Source organism: Arachis hypogaea, chromosome 18 (assembly GCF_003086295.3).
Source record: "Arachis hypogaea cultivar Tifrunner chromosome 18, arahy.Tifrunner.gnm2.J5K5, whole genome shotgun sequence".
Taxonomy (NCBI): domain Eukaryota; kingdom Viridiplantae; phylum Streptophyta; class Magnoliopsida; order Fabales; family Fabaceae; genus Arachis; species Arachis hypogaea.
The window spans coordinates 118,370,323-118,394,092 of record NC_092053.1 but is presented as its reverse complement, the minus strand read 5'-3'; the positions used below and the strand labels follow the sequence as shown (position 1 = coordinate 118,394,092).

At 27.2% G+C, this 23,770-nt stretch overlaps 1 protein-coding gene across 1 annotated transcript; it reads left to right on the top strand.

Moving 5' to 3' along the window:
• The first annotated feature begins 1,170 nt into the window (after window positions 1-1,170).
• On the top strand, window positions 1,171-17,514 carry LOC112771257 (naringenin 8-dimethylallyltransferase 2, chloroplastic). Its single transcript, XM_025815939.2, has 13 exons — window positions 1,171-1,339; window positions 2,668-2,715; window positions 4,963-5,261; window positions 5,817-5,903; window positions 6,885-6,959; window positions 10,107-10,190; window positions 10,262-10,351; window positions 11,553-11,654; window positions 12,493-12,588; window positions 15,799-15,870; window positions 15,958-16,053; window positions 16,356-16,463; window positions 17,247-17,514. Exons 1-13 carry the CDS (start codon window positions 1,282-1,284, stop codon window positions 17,286-17,288), a joined length of 1,257 nt encoding a protein of 418 aa, XP_025671724.1. The 5' UTR covers window positions 1,171-1,281; the 3' UTR covers window positions 17,289-17,514.
• Window positions 17,515-23,770: the final 6,256 nt, after the last annotated feature.

The following is a 23,770-nucleotide window of genomic DNA, read 5'->3' as shown; positions in this document are numbered from 1 at the left end:
AACTCCTTTTCTCTTTATCACTGATAACCATCAAATTTATTTTAGAATATTAAAATTATAGTGATATATAATTTATGTAGATATTGATCGATCCAAAAGAAGATTTTAAACTTGGCCAAAGACATATACATACTAATAGTAACTGTATTCTTGGTAACTGCTTAAATTTTAAATTAATGGTTATTATTTATATAGATAATTAATTTAAAAGAAGTTTATTAGTTGACCAAATTAAATAATCATTATTGAACTTAATTTTTGTTTTCTCTTTACTTATGTAATCACCAATCGACTCAAAAAAAATCGACTTAATCAATTGATAAAAAATATATACGATAATAAATAAGTGTAATTTTTAATTTTAATGTAAATAATAAGTCAATCTTAGGATAAATTTATTAATTATCTAACAGCAGAATTTATGGATAATATTTAGTTAACCGCATTGAGTCCATTCTCGCATAAGTACGTAGTTCATGCATTAGAATTTAGACTATGAATTATTATTGCATTACAATTTAAAAAATATGATCGACTAATCATTTATATATCTATTTTTTTTAAATGGTACAATACAAATGCTCAAATAAAGATCAAAGATTAAATTTTGCTAGAGAACAGAAAATAATGAGAAAGGAAATTCAACATCCACATGAACAAAATAGGGTTTCTTGTAAGACAAGTGTTGGTGGTGACCGAAAAAATAAAAGAAAAATTTATTGTCGAAGACTACTAAATTTGAAAAAAAGGAAAAAAGTTATATTAAATATACATCAAAATTAGTCACTCAGTCATTAGTATATATGTATTAAAAATAAATTAAATAATATATATATATATATATATCATGTTAGGTGAACAATAAAATATACAAACAATGTGAACAATGAGTCGTATTTCATGACTACTAACAAAGATTATATTTAATTAATTTAAATTTTAATTTTTAAAATTAAAATTAACTTTTTTAACCTATTATTTAGGTTGTTAAAAAAAGCATTGTTCTCTGTATTTCCTCTTTAAAAAATAACAAACAAACAAACTAGTAGAGCTGCGTGCTATAGTCGTCGTTGAGTTAGTAAAAGTTGAAGAAAAAAAACAATAATTTAGTACAAGAATATATATAGTATATACGCCGTTGGAAGAAAGAAAACTTTTAGAAATAAAAAGATAATATCCGGTGGATAGCAACTTGTTAGAAAATTAGTTATTACTTAATGATTTGATGCTCTAATTGCAACTTCAATTTCAAATAACACTAATTAGCTGATTTCATTTCTAATGGCTTTCGGGCATTTGGTCTCAATTCCCAGATCAACTTCTTCCATCAACACTGTTGGTACACATCTTCTTCCTTCTTCTACTTCTTCTCTTTTGAATTAATTATGATAATAATGCTATTATTTTCCATTTAATGAGTGAATTGTCTTCTTTTGTACACAAGAATGGTCACAAAGCAATATAATACATCATGCATCCAAGAATGTTTGGGAGATGATAATAATTACCTTAGTCCGTAACCAATCATTTTAGCTTTGGATTTTGATTATGAAAAACAAAAATCGTTAAAAGGCTTCTACCAATTTGATAAGATTTCAAGTTTTCAACTAAGTTTCACGTAGAGCAACACTTATATATGACGCGACCAATAATGGACCCTTTTTTTGTATATAAAATAAAGTTATATCACTAATAAAATTTATCGGTTCCGCTACGTTACCAACAGCATATCTGCCAACTTCTGCCAACTCTTATTTATAATTGTGTTTCATGGAAGTGTGTTTGTGGATGTGTCTAATAAAAATGTCTTTTTTATAGCTGTGTTTAATAGAAGTGTCTTTATAGATATATTTTCTGGATGTGTCTCTTTATATATGTATTTAAAATATATTAATTATTAGACACATCTACGAACACACTTCCATGAAACACAATTATAAATAAGAGTTGGCAGAAGTTGGCAGATAATATGTTGGTACCCTATACTTTTCCAAAATTTATTATCTTTACTAATATTTGACTAATGATAAACATTAAAGATTTTAATTCTAAACCATAAATTTTAAATTTTAATAGTATAAAATTAAGATATTGATTCAAAATGTTAGCTAAAAAATATTTCTTGGCCTCTTAATATTTCTCTTTTTTATTATTTACATAACCCATCAGATCTGCATTTTAATTTCATAAATATTCAGGGATTTTACTAATGATGAAAATAAAAAAATAACATTGGAGACATGAAAAATTGAAAACTTAGTTTTAATATTTTAGTGTAAAAAATAATCATAATTTATCTTTTTTGTTTTTTGTTTGTATTTATTAATTATTGTTATAATAAATACATAATATTAGATATAATAAATATATAACTATAAATATTACATATATAAAATTATAAATATTAAATTAAATATAATATTTTAATTAAATTATTATTTTGATTTTTCAGTATTACTCAATAAAATATAGAGTGATAATTGAAACAGACAAAATAAAACTACAAATTAAAGTTGTCTCAAATTATAAATGAAGGAAAGAAAGAGTTTCAGATAAATAAGAAATCATGGCTGTGGAATTTTTATTATTGATGCAATCTTGAAATTATAACTATTAGTAAATTTTTCTGTCTTCCTATTTGCTTGTTAACAATAGTGAAATTGTCAGGTGGAAGTTGCTGGAAGAGTAAGAAATTCGCCACATATTACTATGCAAGTATGGCGCTCTCTCTCTCTCTCTCCATATTCTCTCTCTCCATATTCTGTGTATTACTGATACTAGTTAATAAAATATGAGCAATGTTAGTGGCCAACAACTTTTGTGATTGTTAACCATTAACTAGTTATCAATGATGATTTGATGGTGTGAGATTGGTGTGAGATTTCATCCAATGGCTCACCTTTCTTTGCTGGTTACATACTGGCTAAAATTTATTAAAATTGCCGGCCCCTAGACTTTTCCATAAAATATTTATAATTAATTTTAATATAAACCTAACATTAAATATTTTAATAAAATAAAAATTAGACTCTAAAAAAGATCATCCAGACATACATGCGTATCTATCCATATATTAGTTAATCCTTGTTTCTATCCAACATATATATATATAATAATAATAATAATAATAATAATAATAATAATAATAATAATAATAATAATAATTAATCTAAAATTAGTCAAATTAGTATGAATTTTGATTTTTCAACTTACAGTCTTGTGTATCTGTTCAAATATATCAGATATGCATTTTTAAATAATTAATTGAATTTTTTAAATAAGTAAATTAAATCTTATATTTATATTGATATATATTTTAAAAATTAGAATAAAATTTACTTTTTATTTTTAATATTTTTTAAAAAATAATACTTAATTTATTTAATTTTATCTTAAATATTTTTGATAAAATTTAATTCTATCTCTATTCTTAATTTTTTGTTTGATTAACTCGTTTATCCAATTTTTACCCTTAGCATATACATATCATTAAAGTGTCATTCCGTTGCATCATGCACCCTCAGCACTGCTACCCAACTGCACCACCAACACCCCCACCTCTAATCCAAACCTAAGTGTAAACATGGAATTTTATTTTTTATTAAAACAAAATCCGGCTATTAATGTAAGTAGGTCACTGCTTGCAATATGATGTGGGATAAAAATATGCTTACAATTTTAACCTTTTAACAATTGTTTTGTCATAGAAAGTTAAAAGAACAAATCACAATAATAAGCCAAGGGGAGTAAAAATTTACACGAATCAGCCAAAATGAAAACTGCTTCATGAATCCATCAATACAGGTTTATATGTAGTTCGAACCAACTAAATTCAAACTCCATTTCTACATGATTCGAACCAACTGGGTTCGAATTATACACAAACACACGCACACACTAATTCGAACCAGTTTGGTTCGAATTATATACAAACATACGCACACACTAATTCGAACCAGTTTGATTATTACACACACAGTAATTCATGGTATAATTCGAATTATGCTGTTAAAAAATTAATAATTTAAAAATTAAAAAAATATATTTTATTTCATACGTTAAAAAAAAGCTAACAAAATATTTAATTACGAGACTTCTTTAAAATATTAATGAGCTATCAATTCGAATTCCATACAATACTTTTCTGTCCATTTTTAATAGCTCATGAATATTTTTTAATAAATTTTTTTAATAAATTTTTTAAATTATACTACATAGAATATTTTTTAATAAATTTATTTAAATTATACCACAAAAAAATATTTTGTATAGTATAATTAAAAAAATTTATTAAAAAAATTTATTAAAAAATATTCATGAGTTATTAAAAATGGACAGAAAAGTATTGTATGGAATTCGAATTGATAGCTCATTAATATTTTAAAGAAGTATCGTAATTAAATATTTTATTAGCTTTTTTTAACGTATGAAATAAAATATATATTTTTTTAATTTTTAAATTATTTTTTTAATAAATTTTTTTAATAAATTATTAAATTTTTAACAGCATAATTCGAATTATACCATGAATTACTTTGGGTAATTCAAACCAAGCTGGTTCGAATTAGTGTGTGCGTGTGTTTGTGTATAATTTCGAACCAAGTTGGTTCGAATTAGTATGTGCGTGTGTTTGTGTATAATTCGAACCCAGCTGGTTCGAATTATGTGGAAATGGAATTCGATTGTAGCTGATTGCATTGGTGAATTTATGAAGCTGTTTTCGTTTTGCCTGATTCACGGTAAATTATTTTTTCGTTTGGCTTATTTCTATTTTTTGCCCAAATTAAAATGATAATAGCATTATTACAATGAAGTTGCGCAAGATGTCATATATATGTGACTAGTGCACTACAGTTGAAACAACTATCTATTATTAATTGTCTCAGTAGATAAATAGTTAATTAGGGTCTCAATTATATTCTTAAGGCCAGTGCTAATACGAAAATTAATTTGACTTGCCAGGTTCTTATGAAACAAGAGCTTTATGGCAGAATAACAGGAATGTCACAAAAGAGCAGAGTATGAAGACATGTTTGCAGCACAACATTTCAAAGCTCCATTATAAAGGCATTGAAGGAGGATCTACAACTCATCATAAAATTGACAAAAGATCCTTAATAAATGCAACATCTTCTGCACAATCACATGAATCTGAACCACAAACTCATGAAAAATCACAAAATCACTCTCTAGAGTCTATTAAAAGGGCACTGCTTGTTTTTCTCAAGTTTAGCAGACTTTATGTATTCTTTGGCATGATGGTTAGTCTCATTCTTAATTTATATTGTTTTAGTCTTTAACATTTAATTTAAATTTAAATTTTATTTCTGATATTTAAAATGTTCTATTTTATTTTGAATATTTTATTTCAATTTTCTTTCTATTGTTATTTTTTTATTATTATTCTGTCATTTTCGTTCTCAAATTACTACCATAGTCACTATGATAACTATATATAATTATATTTTTATTGCTATTTAAAAAAAATTATAATGAAAAAATAATATTTTTAGTAAAAAAATTTTATTTTCAACCAAAGGATTAAAATAAAAAAAATAAAATATTTGGTAATAAAAATAAAACGCTTCAAATATTAGAGACAAAGTTAGAACTTGACCTTAAACATTAAAAACTAAATCATTTTAATTTATTCTTCTCTATATTATTAATACTTAATGGTGTGTCTGGTTGAGGTAGCATTGTGTAACATTTTATATATATTGAATTATTTATTTTACTTTTACCTTTCAATCAAACACACCCTAAATAAAAATTTGTCATTATTATCAATTGTCGATTTTATTTGTTTTGAACAGATACCAGTAGGACTTTCTTCGTCATTTCTTGCTGTGGATAATTTTTCAGAGATATCTCCAATATTACTTGTAAAAGGAATCTTGCAGGTGGGCTCTAATTAACAACTTAGATAATTTATTTAATATGAATTTTACGATTATAATTGTATTTTAACTAATTTCATAATAGATATTATTCAATGAGTAGAGAAAGAACAAAAGAAATAAATTTAATAGTACATTACATGCATCTTTTTATTGTAGAAAAGTGCTAAGTTTCGGTTATTAATATAAAAATAATAGGTTTATAAAAATTTCAAAACATATTTAAAGTTAAGAGAGATGAATATTCTGCCCAATAAATAACATAAATTTGAATTTATATGGTAGTAACAAATTTCAAGTATGTTTGTATTTCTTGCTTTTAGGATTATTAGAAACTTCAAATTAATTATTTTTAAAATTAATTTATTTGTTAGTCTTGTATAAATTGATTTATTTCAAATTACTTACCCTTTGTATAATTTAAAAATCAAAATGATTTCTAGGCATTATGTATCTATTTCTCCGTGGTAGAAAATGTATTATTATATGTGTTAAGCTTTGAGATAACGTTTGGTCTTGTTCCAAGTGTTTACCATTGTTTTTTATTTTGTTCCTAATATTTTATTTTTATTCTTAATGTTTAAAGAGATTTTATTTGCATCATATCCTTCTATCAACATCTGTAACAACATTCGGTCTTGTATGATATTTTGTTTGAAGTAATTCCTAATTCCTATTTGTTTTCCATATCCTGCCTAAAAATTGGTTTTTTTCTCTCTCTATTTTATAATGTGTAGTTTTACTTTTCTAAAAAAGTTTAATTAAAATTATATTTTTTATTCTGAATAATAAATTCTAATTTTAAATCCTTAACTTTAATTTTTAAATTCTAAATTTTAAATTCTAATCCTAAATTTTAAACCTTTTTAAAAATTAAACTAAAATAATAATTTTCGTTAACTAATATTAACTAACCAAAAGGTGGTTTCTGTATTTATTCTTTTAAAATAGTTTAATACTCTCAAATTTTTTCTCATGTTTCAGTATATGGTACCTTTCTTCTTCACGTTTCAATTTATTATGGGAGTGAATCAAGTAGCTGACGTTGAAATAGACAAGGTATGTAGTTATTAATAAAAGTCAACCATAAGTTAAATTTTCTTTGCTTAAATAGACATACACATTTTGAGCTAATTAGTTGTTTTTTTTTTAATCTCTAATAAGCATTTGTTCAATATATATACATATAAAGTTACATTCATCAAATTGTCTTGGTTAACATATAGTAGGTGTTTGTAGTGATGTTTATAAACTCATCTGCACCAGATTATTTAAAATGATTTAAAAATTATATTAAATTATTTTTTCACATCTATAGTATATTGATTTTAAATCCGTTTATAGTATATATAGTGCACTAATTCACAATAATTTATATAAATAAAATCAGTTTTAAATTTAAAAATCAGTTCAAAGTGCTTTATATAAAAAAAAAATTTTTAGCACATAAAATTAATTTTAATCGGTTTATATATAAATAACTGGTTTAACTCATCAGTAATTAGGGGTGTCAACACTACCCGAATCCGCGGGTACCCATCCCGCCCCTATCCGCTCGGGGCGGGTTTAGGTTAAATCCGCTCCGGTATATATAAAATAATTAGTAAAATGATTAATAATATTATATCATATATAAATTTTTACTTTAATTTATGTTATGTATGTAAATGGTGGTTATATAATTTTTAAAATTTTATTTTATTTGTTGTATTTAATAATTATAGGGGCGGGTAGGGGTGGAGCGAATACCTGCAAGAGCGAGTTAGGGTTTAACATTTTACTACCCACGGATAGAGCAGAGCGGATTTCATGCGAATTTTTTGTCGGGTGAGACGGGGTCGGGTAGGACAAAAACCCGCCCCTACCCGTCCCGTTGCCACCCCTATCAGTAATCGATCAATCCAAACAATCAGCACAAATTATTCAATCCTCCTCCTGGTTGATCTAGTTATCTGATGTAGGCGACCAAGATATTAGGCTGACAAAATCAACCTGAATAACTAAGTTGACTGATACTATTGATATGATCAGGTTGTGAAATGACTGGCACAATTTTCTAAAAGAGAAAGATATTATTTTGTAAAACCAGTTTTATTTAATTTGAAACCAAAACCAAATCACAACACTGGTTATTATAATTTTGTTTTTATGAAAAAAAAAATGATGGTTTCAATTCAGTTCGTCACTTTAAAAAAAAACCTATTTTTTTAAAATGGTTTGATTTAATTTTAGTTAAACTCAGTATTTTTTAATATCTCGAACATATAATCATAAATATAGAACTTTTTTACTTATATAAAATGATGGAGATCTAAAATAATTAGAATCTTTTAAATTAAATTATGTTATCTGAATATACTCTTTTTATTATTATATAAATCGTTCCCGTGCTTTGTAGTTTAAATTAAATAGTAAAACATTATACCCTAATAAACATAAATCGTGACAAAATAGTGGAGTAAGAACAAAGTTGAATGTAAATTATCCTAGGCTAAGTAGCTTTATGTGATTTGGCCTAAAACACAATAGCATGTGACGATTTACTTGTTGTAAATACAATACAATAAGTTAGCATGATTTATGAATGAAAAGCTAAAATACAATTAGCTAGGACGATTTATGTAGATTATTTATGGTGTATATACTTATAAACGTGATTTGTATTATATCAATTTATTGTAACATACTATATCGATTTATTGACTAGTAAAATTTGAGATATTTTTGCCAATAAATTGTAGTGGGTTGTAATTATTTATGAAAATTATACTATGAAAATATTTTACTAGAAAAATCAAATTAAATAAAAAAAGAATACTAAAAAATTATAAGCCAAAAGAAGTTAAATGTTGAAATTTAGTATTTATTTTATTAAGTACTCTTTTTTTAGAATTTTTTTTATTTAATTTTGTCTTCCTAATAAAATTAATAATTAAAATTATAAAAAAATAATTAAAAATAATACAAAGTCAAATAAAAAAATAACAAAAAAATTCTATAAAATATATGCATCAATAAAAATGATTTAAAAAAATTTATATGAGCAATAAATTCTAAAAATTTTAAAAGAACATGAATTTATATTATTCAAAAGGACATGAATTTATATTACGTAAAATTATATTTTTTTAATCCTCTTTTGACTCTTATTTTTTAAAAAGAATTTAAATTTATGTGTTAAAATTTAATACTCTTTTAATTATAATTTTTAGTACTATTTTTTTATTTAAATTTAAATTTTTTAATGAAATAAATAATTTATATTATAAAAAAATAATAATTATAAATAAAGTACATGCGAATTGAAAAACACATAATAAAGTTATACAAAACCAAATAAAAAAATAACAAAGAAAAGTTCTCTAAAAAAATATATATCAATAAAGATGATTAAAAAAATTTATATGAACAATGAGTACTAAAAATTTCATAAAAAAAAATAATCTAATCATAAAATATTTAGAGGATTCACGTAACAGAAACTCATTGGTAAGATTTTGGTAATTTTAGTTTCTGTTTATTAATTATCAAAATTTTACACAAAAATATTTAACTAAAAATAAATTAAGAATATAATATCTTTATGGTATACAAAATAAGAGACTTTTATTAAATATAAAAAATATTAAAAGTTTTATTTGTAATTTATATTATATCAATTTATTAGCTGGTGGCTGGTTATCTCTCCCGAAATTTCACATACATTTGTAAGAGTGCACCATATACTCGTTTATTTATAGATTTATTGTTTACATAAATTGTCTCAATCTATTTTGTTTTAACTTTTCGTTCATATATCGTGTTAGTCTATTGTATTTTACCTTCAACGAGTAAATTGTCCCAAGCTAAGCTAGTGTGTTTTAGGCCAAAAACACATAAACCTGCTTAGTAGTCAATTTTGGAAACCCACAACGTTGGCACCATTTATGTTTATTTTTTGAAAAAATTAAAAAACAAATCGTCTCAGAGACTAACGTTTTATTATTTAACTTAAACCACAAAATTCTGAAACGATTTATATAATAATAGAAAGAGGGTATTAAATAGCAAAATTTGATTTAGGAGATTCTGATAATTTTAAATTTTTATTATTTTATATTAATAAAAAAAGCCTAAATATAGGTTTTTGTAACCTTATTGCTTGTTGCGTTGCATATTTTGTTGTCTTATTATTTCTTATTATTTAACCCTATAAATTTTGTGTAGATTAATAAACCAGATCTTCCTTTGGCAACCGGAGAATATTCCTTGACATTTGGAGCTATACTTGTGGCATCGACTCTACTTACGGTATCTTATAGGTCATCACTTTCAACAACTTATTATTATTTCTCATAAATCATATATATGCTTTTGTGCAGAGTCTTGGACTTGCATGGATGGTAGGATCAAAGCCATTAATTTGGAGTATTATTGCTAGTGCAGGGCTAATGACTGCATATTCAATTAATGTGAGTTTCTTTAAAAGTTAAAACAAAACAAAAAATTGTTTTTAAATTTTATTTTCTGCTTATAAATATAAGTAACGGGTTAAGGAGTAAAGACTATGACTCCCAAGTATTTAATAAAGAGAAAATCTAGGGGCTAGCAATTTTTATGTTTTGTGGCTATTAGTGTTAGATGTAATCTCACACCATTAAAAACACTATTAATGGCCAATTGATAATTACAAAACACAAAAGTTGCTGCCCCTAACACTCTTCTTTAATAAATACTAGTTGTACATATGATAAGACAATTGTCTTTATGATTTATTTAGTTAACTACTTATTAAAGTTAGAATTTTCTTTTAAAAGTTTGTGTGGGTTCAAATTTCATTCCCAACAATTTTCAGATTATATAATTTTACATCTTTTTTTTCTTTTCTTACTTTTCACATTATTTTTAAAAAATTTAAAAAATCAATTTTTAAAATACTTGTTGTCCCAATTTATTAATATAAATTCTTTTTAAAATAATATTGAGATAGATATTCTATAATTTAATGAATTTAATTAATAAATATTATGCTTATAAAGATTTCTAAGGAATTTAAAAATTGAATTTTTATTATATTTATTGAATAATTTTTTTTAACCAAATTACTTTGATGGCCTCTATAAGCCCTTGAAATTAAAATATGCTTTTCCACTATGTTATTGATCTTCTTTCTTGTTTTAGTCAAAGTTGTATCCAACCCATAATTGAGAAACAATGTTAATTTTTTTTCGAAGCATGTTAGAGAATATTATAATATTTGTCTATTAATTAAATTAATATTGATTGATATTTTTTAATAATAAAATATTAAGTATTTATTATTTAATTATTTCTATAAATAAGTAATACCTTAATTTACATAAAAAAAACTACCACGTAACACAAATAACATTTTAATATCTAATTTATTCTTAAGTTATTATGATGAATTCTACTAGAGTCAATGGCAAATTTCTTTCATATGATATTATAATATATTTTTTATCATAATTTTATGTATTTCTTTTTCTAAAAAGAATCTTATATATGTATGTTAAGTTGTTCTCTGTCAACACACAAAAAAAAAATAGTCTCTCTCTCGCTCTCTCTCTCCTCGTTGACTTTACTATGGTCGACATTTTGTGTGTTAATTTGTGTTTGTAAATTGTAACTATTTATATATATACTTTTCAGTTGCCTTTATTAAGATGGAAGAGATCTACAATTCTCACAGTACTATCTAATGCAATGTCTATGATGGCATCATTTCATTTAGGACCTTTTCTACACATGAAGGTATTTTCTTATAAACTATAATTTTTAGAGAGTAAATTTTGATTCAATTTTTTTTTCAAATATTATTAAACATATGAGATTTTTCATCTTAAAAATGGAGGTTCCACGACCATTATAATAAAAAAAGGTTCCTATTTACTGGGACGGATTAGTCTTTAATCTGTTAGGTTGGAGAATGCTGTGAAAAAAAAAAGAATTTCTATCTATGAAATATAAGTAAAATAAATTTGGATGTGTTTACAAATACTTTAATAAATTAGTTCAATTTTAATACAATAATGTAAAAAAAAAGTATACAATTGTGCAGTTGGGTTAATGTGTTTAATTAAATATTTAAGCAATAAGTTTAAACCGTAATTATTTTTATAATTATATTAAATATACATTAAAATTAACCACTAAAATTATTTACTAGTATAAAATATATATTAAAAATGACTTAAATTACATATGTATGTATACGTCACTTATTTGGTAACTAATATTTAGTATGCAAGTAGTATTTTTATTATTTTTATTGATGTGATAACATTATTCGATATTTTGTGTAATTATACTAATAATACATAAAAATAAAATCTTTAATACATTATTCAATTGCTTCTTTAAATATGAATTCATACTTCGAAGTTGCTATCACATATTAAATATTGGAACACATAATTATTAAATAGACAACATCTTTAACCAAAATTGTAGGTTGTCTTAATAGTTCATCATGACATAAACTTTAGTGGCTTTTAATATGGGTTCTGAAGACTACTTCATTTAGTTTTGATTAATGCAATTTTCATGAAGACTAATGCAATTTTTTTTTTCAAATACATGCGATGCTCAGATCTTTGTGCTCAAAAAGGCAGCTACATTTTCAAGATCTATGCTTCTTAGTTGTTTTGTCATAGGTTGTCTCTACACAGTAATATCAATATCAAAGGTAAAATTTCCTACAACAGAAATACTAATGTTTTTAATAATGTAAAATTATTTTTAATAGTATGAGATTACTCTTTTTTTTTACTGGTTAAATATTAGCAAAATTTTAATAAAAATGCCACTCCTAAACTTTCTCTTTTTATAATTAAATCCAACAAAGTTGATATATATATATATATACACTCTTGTTCTTCTATTTCTTTTTTTTTCGTACACATTTTTTGTCTACATTTTTTTTTGTCTGCATTTTTTTCTTCTCCCTTCTCCTTGTTTCTCTTGTACATCTTTTTATGTTCTTCCCTTCCCCTCTTCTTCTTTTTTCGCTATGTTTTTCTTTTTTTCTCTTTTTCCAAAAAGAACAAGAATAATAAGAGGAGAAATAAAAAAAATTGTGAACCAAAGAAAAAGAAGCAAGAACAAAAAAGAAAAAAACTGCAATAGTAGAAGAATTTTTTTTTTTTTGCATTTTTGTAGAGGTTCATTCTTAAACGCTCCTTATTAAGTATGGAATACTGCACACTTTGTTAGTTTATTAAATTTAAATTTTTTATTTATTATATTTTATTTGAATGGCTTGAATTTAAAAAGGTAACCTATTAATTAGGTTAACCACTTTTTTTATAAAACTTGGACTTTTTTTGTAAGTATTAGAAATTGGGCTGAAGTCCAAAACATAAAAATAGCATATGAATATTAATTTTATAACATGTTTGTACAAAAAAAAAATATTGAACTTTAGAATTAAAATAATTAATACATAAGAAATAAGTTAAAAATTCATACACCAAATCCAGAAAAAAAAGATATATTAGAATCTTAGAAAAAATAATATTAAATATATATTATGTATATAATATTAAAATTTAAATAAATTTTATTTTGTGTAAAAAAATTATAATATTAAATATGAACATAACGATAAAAAATTTTGTGTTATATAAATTTAATTAATATATATATATATATATGACGTAAAAAGTAAACAAATATATAATAATTTTATTTTGTGCGAAACAAAATTATAACATTAAATATGAAGACAATGATAAAAGATTTTGTATTATATAAATTTAATTAAAAAAATATATGTACTCACTTAAAAAGCAAACAAACATATAATAAGTTTATTTTGTGTGAAACAAAATTATACTATTAAATATAAGGATAAAATACATAATTAAACCAAACCTAAAATAATATTACATAATTCACCCAAAAAAAATTTTATACAGATAACCCAAGTGCATATTTTTATGTAAATCGAATGTATAAATCTCCATTGTAACTGATTCGATTTATTGGGTGACTAACATGTATGCATAAATCGACTCTAACTAATTCGATTTGCATTCGTCTTGGTAATTCAAATTTACTATAGGAATTTATAAATCGAATGCATCTCATTCGATTTATATAGAAATATGCACTTGGGTGATCTATGTAACGTTTCTCTTTTTGGGTGAATCGTGTAATATTATTTTGAGTTTAATTTAATTATGTATTTTATCCTAAATATAAACACAATGATAAAAAATTTTGTATTATATAAATTTAATTAAAAAAATAAATATACTTACATAAAAAATAAACAATAATAATAATAATAATAATAATAATAATAATAATAATAATAATAATAATAATAATAATAATAATCTCATTAGTTATTTATCTATCTAAAACTAAACTAGCTTCTTAAATATAAATAAAATTATATACTGAGAGAAAGACTGAAAGATAAAAACTGAAAAACGACAGAGACTACATAATTCTTTGTGTTATATTTAGTGTAAAATGTGTATAAGATTGAGTTATGTCTTAATATCTTTTTTATTTATGATAAATATAAAGAATGAAACAAACAAAAATAGTTAAATATATTTTTTTGTAAAGAAATATTTTAATATTTTAAAATTATAATATAAAATTTTAAACATAATTAAACAACTCTAATCTTAAATGAGTATTTTATTATTTCTAAAATTAATCCTAAAAGACTATTTTAATATCTTAAAAATTAAATATAAAAATATTTTAATAATTTTAAAATTATTTTAAATTTTTAATTTCTATTACAATTAAATAATACGAATTAGTTCTTATAAAATTACTTTAATATTGTGTTCTTATAAAAATTAATTACAAGGATATTTTAGTTTTTTTTAAGTTTAAATTTATAATTTTTAATATAAATAAAAAATATTTATTCTCAAAGAATATTTTAATTTTTATTCTAAAAGAGTATTTTAATTTTTTTTAAAGATTAATTTATTTTAATATTAAATTAATATTTTTAATTTTTAATACAATCAAAGAATTTCAAATAATCTATAAGTGTAAATTAGTATTTTAAAATTAATGGAGTCATGGCACTTTCATGGAGACAGGGTTCTTCTCCATAATCGGTTTTACGTTTGTAGTTAGCCAGTCAATAGCGACGACAGACAGTCGTCTCCCTCTTTCATGGGAGCAATTTTTTGGGTTTGAAAGGTCATTTATGGCAGAAGTAAAAGGGAGTGGGTTCAAGAACGTTTAATTCTATCGCCGGGTACCACCAACAATGAAGATGTTTGAAGACATCATCGTTAGTAACAGAATAATAAGAAAGTTCCATCAAATTACCGAGTACTTTCCTGGTGCTTGAAAGAGGGGATTAGTTTGTTTGTCTGTGTCAATTTGTTTGTTCAGCACATGACAATAAAAAAAAATAATAATAAATAAATTTAATTTACCTCATAACTTTTGATAGTAAATTAATTCTTAAAAAATACTGCACTCTTTATTTTGTCTGAAGTGCACTAACTTTCGCCAAAAATATATATCTCGCAATTAAAACTTTTTGTGTTTTTGTTTTTTTTTTCTTATAAAAGTTTACAACTTTTGTTTATTTTTTTTGTTTCTCCTCCATAACAATAAATACAAAATTTTTTGAATAAAAAAATTAAAATAAATTAAATTTTCATAATTTATTTTAATTTATCACCAAACAAAATACAAAACACTAATTTTATGTTTTTATCTTTTGTGTTTTGTTTTTAATGTTTTGTCTTATCTTATTTTTAGAACCAAATACAGTCTAAGTTAACTTGGCTGGACTTGACTATTATAAAAAATATTTGTGTATGTAACAATAATCTTAAAAAACATTAACTTTAATACTTTTTTATTGGAAGTGTTTATACACAAGATTTAACACTTTGGTGAGAAACAGGATTTAGGGGATGTTGAAGGAGACAAGGCAGCAGGCTTGAAAACTTTGGCAATACGCTTGGGTGTTAAGCAGGTAATTATTTTTCTTTCCTGTATTTTCTAAATATGAGGTTTTGGTATATTATATATCCAGATGTATTCATTATTTATCTTTTTCTAGGTATTCTGGCTATGTATATCACTTATTCAAATGGCTTATGGAATTGCTATCACAATGGGAGCATTATCTCCTGTTTTATGGAGCAAAATTGTTACGGTAATAACGTGATATTTGCATATATAGATTATTATAATTAATTATTAGTGTGTAATAATAAAAAATGTGCCTCAGTTTATAGTTAGCCTCTCTCTTCACAAATTTTTACATAGAAAAACTAATGAAAATTCACAATGTATATTAATCTATTCCAAAAGTTTCAATAATAATGATATTATTTCGAATAAACTATTTTGGGGTTTAGACCATTTTTATAGAAAATAAGGCATTTTACTCTAATTCTTTTATTCAATTTATCAATATCTTAATTCTTAAATTTGTTGTAACTTTTAATTTGTTAGGTTTTGACACATGTCATCATGATTTTATACGTTTGGAATCACGCTGTTAATTCGGTAGATTTATCAAGCAAAGATTCATTGCAGTCCTTTCATATGTTTATGTTTAAGGTAAGTAATAAATTTATTTAGAGTTTGTTTGAAATGCTAAAAATTAGAATTCACTCAAGAGTTTTTTTTTTTGAAATAATTAAAAATGAATATTTGAATTTCTTTGAAAATTTTAATTTTAATTTTTTCTTTATTTGTAAATTAAATAAAAAAATCTGATTTTCAAATCTATTCACACATTTTTTAAATTTAAATTCTATTCTATTAATATATTATAATAATTTTAAATTATGAAATTAAATTTTAAATAAAAATAAATTGTTTTTTTTAAATAATTTTTTTTCATATTAACTGATTTCTAAACAAGCTCTTAATATATAAAACAGTATGAGGTATTATTTTATGGGCGAATACATTTTGCTTGTTATTGAATTTTGTACGATAAATTGATTATGTAAATGGAGTGGCTCCATTTTTTTAGCTCCATTTCTTTCCATGTTAAAAAAATTAAAGATCGTTTGTGTTTGATCCAATAAAACCAAAAGCTAGTTTTAAAATTAACTTCTTATATTTTAATTAAAATATATATTTTATACATATATATATATATATATATATATATTATTTTATTTTATTATTTCAATTCAACTACCCTAGCTAAATTTTGGTTAAATTTCTAAATTTTTTAACCTTTATACTGATCTGATTTTTGGAACTTTGGATTTGTTTCTTGACTTAATTTATTTCAATTCTTTCTCAATTAAGCGACTGTATGGATAAAACTATTATGCTTGTGAAGACTAGAGTTATGAGATTTATCGCTTTCATATTTTTTGTTTGCAGCTTGTAACTGTGGAAAGTGTCCTTGTACTCTTTGTTCGTTGAAGAACTAGTGAGATTGTGGATTTAATAAATGGTGCAGCATTTTCCATACGTTTCAACTAGATGAATTTTTGTGCAACTTTATTATATATTTTTGTTCAAATAAATTACTGTTTTCATAAGATAGATAATAGGTGTTTCCGTAGGCAGAAATAAAAATGTATTGATATAATAAATATATGACATAATGAGAAACTGACAGGTGAATTATATAAATTATATCAAAATATATATTTTTTATTTTTATTTTAAAAAAACATAATATGTTCTTTAATATTAAAATTCGCTTCAAATTAATCAACACACAAGACTAAAATATTTCTTTAGTTAATTTTTGAAAAAAGGTTAAAGCATTTTTTAATATTTTTAAAAATAGTATTTTAAGATTAGTATTAAAAAGAATAAAATATCCCTTTATGTTTAAAATTATTTAATTATATTTTAAATGAATATTTGAATGTGATTTTAAAAAGAATAAAATATCTATAAAATTAATTTAAAAACACTACTACAAACGGCGGTATCTATAGAATTATACATTAGCATCATTTTCACACTATTTGACGTGTAAAATATATCAATTCATATAACATAACGATGGTTAGGCCGTTGGTAAATATAAATTAATTAAAATTAATTTTTAATTATATGTCACCGATAACCTGGCTATTAATAAGATTATTTGTTATTTTTCTTTTGGGTACTAGTTAAAGAAGAGCCTATGTGAGATATGTTAGCTAGAGTTAGTTATTGTTTGTTATAAAATAGCAAAGTTCAGAATTAGCTAGGAGTTAATTATCTTTGACTATAAAATAATAAGGTTCAATGTATAATTATGCAGAAAAAAAAAAGATTCTTTTAATAACATATTTTTTAAGTTACATTAAATTCTCTCATTTTCTTTCTTTTTTTCTTATTTTGTCTCTGTTTTTTTGCTTCTCGGTTTCTTACCATAAGCCTTCTTACTCACTTTCTTCAACAAGTCTCATATGGTATCAAAAGCCCAATCGGTTCATGGCTGATGACGTTGAATCTTTGGAGGATGATCCTACACCATCGTTTGATCCTACACCTCCAATTATAAATGCAACAACACAAAATCAAAATAAACCATTTACAGTCCCTCTCTTAAAAAAACTCTCAGAAGACAACTTTTTGACATGACGTCACTTAGTCATGATGCTCACCATCTGTGGACAAGAAATGGAAGATCACCTTGACAAAGAAAGGGTCCCGTACAGGTATGCTTCCACTGAAGATGCGCATAATGGAATTGAATCAAAACAACACAAAAAATGGCGCATTGATGATTATAATGTCACATTTTGACTTTTTGCATCAATGGATGCATCTTTCAAGCACCGGATGATATATAGGATATAAATCTTCTCATGAAGTCTAGGCACGAATTCATACATACTTTGCATTAAAAACCAAGGCTAGAGTTCGACAATTGCAGCTAAAATTGAGATCTGTAAAGAAAGATGGTTCTGCATCCGATTATTTACTCAAGATTGTAACACCCTAATATCCAAATCCTTATGCTCGAGTCATAAGTCAATGATATTACGGTGGTACGACTCTCAGGTGGATTTTTAATATTTAAATATAGGTAATTTCAAAAGGAGTATTAATCGAGAAGCCTGAAAAGAGTAGAAATAAAATCGCGAAGACGTATCACTCACGTTTCGACAACAAAAGATAAACCGTGAAGCCGAAAACGATATACGGACAAGGCGTAGAGGAGATTAAGAGATAGATAACAGATAGATATATATAACATAAGTAAATAGCTACTAGTCGCGACCCGCGAAGTTTAGGTCGGCTAGGGTACAGTATGAAAGTAGTTGACAACAGTATATCCTAATCTCTCCCGAAGGAAACATGAGAGAGCCTCTATAGGCAAATTCAAAGAGTTCAATACATAATATAACCTTTCCAAAACAAAGGTGGAGAGATTCTAATCAAAACACAAAGTATGGGAAATAAAGATCTTCGCCGTTTCTCAGACGACCCACAACTCACTTCTAAGCACCTGGACCTGTATCTGAAAAACAAGAGATATATACGGAATGAGAACCCCGGGCCCATGGGTTCCCAGTACGGTAAAAGTGCCAAATAATTACAATGCACTGCAATAAAAACTCACTAAGCATCCTAAACTTCTTCACCAATTATTCATCCTAGGTTCTCACTAATCCATGAATAGGCAACTGTCATAAGGGAGTGCTAAATTTAATTCATGTTTCACATGTTTCCCACTCGCTGACTCTTCCACGAATCAGACTCAGAATCATAAGTAAAACCATCACCAGTTGTTCTGCCTCAGCAATTCTATATCAATACATCATACCCTCGCCTGGAGCTAGTGAAACCACATCACTGCGTCTACCCAGGGAACTCCAATTATCTCATTCAATAATCATCATCATCATGCAATCGCATCATCAATTCATCCCATCAAGAACAGCCCTCACACCCACCGACACCAGCATGAGGGGCCTCTCAGTTGTACAAACACAAGCAATACAGGCAAGTAATACACAAATATGGTACAAGTAGAACAAGTAGCATATAGTCAGGTAACATGGCATATATGATGTAGAAATCCAAAACAAATGGCAAACCCAAACAATTCAAACATATGCAAATGATGAATGCCTGCCCTATGGCTGATGATATCATCTGTCGGTTATATAGCCAACCCGACATGTCCTGGTAGCTAACCATTGGACAGAAACACCCATTGCGGAGCAAGTAGGTTTGAGCTACAACCCCTTTGCTACTACCCGCTCAACCCAGAGCCAGTGGAATAACCACTACTGCGGCTACTACCCAGGCGGGTGTTTAAAAGCTCAACCTGGAGCGAGTGGATTCACCACTACTGCCGCTACTACCCAGGCGTCACAATCTCTGACCTGGAGCAAGTGGGACGAACCACAACCCTTGCTACTACCCAGGATCTCAAAACATACATTCGTTCAGTTTAGAAGCAATCATCACTGTTATCAAATCTCAAACATTAACCTGGAGCAAGCGGGACGAACCACCACCTTTACTACTACCCAGGTATCACAAATACACATTTATTCAAAACTCCATAATTAAACTCATTTATCATAAACATCCTTTCCCATCTCATACCCGGAGCAAGTGGACAACGCCACTGCCTACTACCCGGGGTCACACATCACATTTCAACCTTTTTCATTATTATCTATTTAACACATTCATTCATTAATCATATATGCATTTATACTCAGCCATAAACAGTAATGACTTTGCCGTAACCCGGCAACCACTCAGCCATCCGGCTCATGGTTCAATCAAGAACCGGCCATTTATCAATAAATATAGCCCTTCGGCTCATGGCATACACGGTACTTCCACCGTCATCCTCCCATTCTCATATAATCATCTTTGACCATCATTGATCATAACCTTTCCCCTTGATTCACTCGCAAGTTACCACATCCCCTAGCTCCTTTCTCATTGCTAGGCATATCATAATGATTTAATACATAAGGGGTGAGATCGGAGGCTTAGAAGTATGAGATTTGACTTTAAAAACTCAAAAACCATCTTTGGCATGAAAACAGGGCCACGCGTACGCACACTCCACGCGCACGCGTGGATGACCACAAAACTCATCGACGCATATGCGTCATGCACGCGGACGCGTGGATTGAAAATTAGCCAAACGACGCGCACGCGTCAGCCACGCGTACGCGCGGATACATTTGTGCCCCAGGCACAAAACCGGCACAACTCTCGGGAAAATGGCTGGGCATTTGGTGCAGCGCATCGACGCGCCCGCGCACACCACGCGCACGCGTTGATGGTGTTTTCTTGAAGGACGGCGCGTATGCGCCAGGTGAGCCTACGCGCGGAGAGTCATTCTGCTAAAAATTTTCTAAGTTAAAAGCTGCAGAATTTACAGATTCAACCCCCAATTTTCCGACGGACATAACTTTCTCATTTAAAATCGTTTTTCGCCCGTTCTTCAAACGGCACGAACATCCCGGATCCAATTTCATTTTTAAATAAGTTTGGCACAAAACGGAAATCCGCAGTCCAAGTTATGTCCCATCAAAGTATACCCAAAAACCATATTTTCATACAAAACCACAAGGTGCCATTTTCAAAACAAGCCATTTTCAACTCTTTTCAAAATCAACCAAAACATGCCAATTTCATCCCTTTCTTTGAAATCAATCAAAATATACCAAAATCAATATCAAGCTTCCTCAACTCACACATTGACACTTTCTCAAACTCAAACACATTTACATATCATATACTCTTCCTCGTGCCAAATTTCAACAACACTATTTTCAATCAACTATCATTATACATAATCAATATCATACTCACTATCACGTGGTTTCACCCACAAATCAACCTTAATCATTCCTCAAGCATATATCACAACATACATATCTCTAATGCATCATCATACCATCAAGGCATCAATAATCATAATCACATATATGACCACATAATATATCTCAACCAAAACCAAACATACCTCATCTATATAATTTCACCCAAATTTACCAAATTCCACACTTCAACTCCTCAAACCTTATTATTTAATAACCAACCCAATCATTCATATATTCATTATCTGAAATTCATCCAATCACTTGTGTCATCATACAATGCACACATCAACTTACCTTTCTTACCTTTTTCCGGCCTCCGGCCCAATTTCACAATTTAAATGCATAAATCACAAATCAATACTCATTACCCAATACATCAAATTCTCAATACACCAAGCATACAAGGCTACACAATTCTCAACCCAATCATTAATTCACATTACATACCAACTATGCATATTAGCACTAACCATTTACGCAATCCAAACTTAATCCTAGGGGCATCTAGCCTAGGAATTCTCATCACAACACACGGTACTTAAATGAAACTTAAACCGTACCTCTTGTAGCCAAACCAATTGAACCTCTTCTTTAGAAGTCTTCACCAACCTTAGCTCCAAGCCTCACCAAAGCTCCTCAAGCAATACCAATCTCCCAATTGTGCACCAACATCACCAAATACACTAACATAACCAATATCACATACATACATCAACCTATGGCTCATAAAAATGACAAATCACAAGGGTTTGAGCACTTCTTACCTCAGCCCATATGAAGTAGGGATAGAACCCGCTTAGAATCCATGTTGGAGTATTCCTAAACACCTAAAATCATAAGATTTCAACACTAACTACCCAAAAACGTGTAACAGTGGAGAATTTCGAAAACTGGGCAGAGATGAATGGAATACTCACCACAAAACTTAGATAGAATTGTAGAGGATGAGAAGAGTGATGCGTGGCCGCAAACGGCTCGTCAATCGGAGCTCCGTAGCTCAAGTTATGGTGGTTTGAAGATCAAAGAGAGTTAGGTTTTCTCTCTTCTCTTCTCTCTTCTCAAATCAGCGCCCCAACCCTTCTTTTTAGGGTAAAATGAGCTGAAATGCTCACAACTAATGTTTATATATGTTGGGTCTTGGGCCCACTTAGGCCCGGGTCACTTATTTTTTCCCATTGGCCCAATTTTGGACCAAAACCTTTAAGATTAGCGCTCTAAATCGCACTTTAAATATTTCTACCTTCCCTAATTATAATTCCTCATTTCTTAATCTTATTTACCCATAATCAATTTCCTCAGCTGTAGTGCCAGACAGATCTCAGCCTGTACTACTGGTCAAAATTTCACTGCGCGCTTTTACGCAGAAAACTATATTTTCTGACTCGGAAAAATTCACTGAATCTAAATGTCATATTTAGATGATCAAATTCCAATTGCCGAATCTTCTAACCATATTCGCTCCCATTTAACTTATTATTTAATTAATTTCGGTTAGACCGGGTATTACAAAGATCAAGAAACTGGCTGACACTTTAGCTGCTGTAAGATACTAATTTCAAACTCAGAATACACAAATGTTATACTAGATGGCCTTAATGAAGATTATCACTCCTTCATTACACTGATTTCATCAAAAGATTCATCTTATGAAATTCCTGATCTTGAAACATTATTTATGGCAGAAAAAGAAATCGTAGAAAGGTTCAAGAAGCCTGATTCAACAATGGTGCAGGTTCATGTTTCTCAAACAGCATCTTCACCCTATAAAACCACCAGAGACAACTCCCTCTTATGGAACTAGCAGAGACAACAACAACGAAATTTTGCGACGTGGACCTGGAGGAAGGCGTGGACCTGGAGGAGATTTGGTAGAGGTGGAAGAGGCTCCTTCAATAATCAAAATCGACCACAGTGCCAAATTTGTGGCAAGTTGGGTCATGTAGCCAGGCAGCCAGCTATTGCTTCTTTCGTTTTGATCAAAATTTTAATCATGCTCAACAAAATAACCCCTCCATCTCCATGCACAATGCACTGTCACCCCATCCATCATTTCATAATCCACATGCAATGATTGCAACTCCTGCATCTGTGGCAAATTCT

Coding starts and splice junctions, on each gene's coding strand:
- LOC112771257 (XM_025815939.2), top strand. CDS start 1,282: ATGGCTTTCGGGCATTTGGTCTCAATTCCCAGATCAACTTCTTCCATC. Junction 5,904..6,884: donor TTGTAAAAGGAATCTTGCAG/GTGGGCTCTAAT, acceptor CTCATGTTTCAG/TATATGGTACCTTTCTTCTT. Junction 10,191..10,261: donor TGGCATCGACTCTACTTACG/GTATCTTATAGG, acceptor GCTTTTGTGCAG/AGTCTTGGACTTGCATGGAT.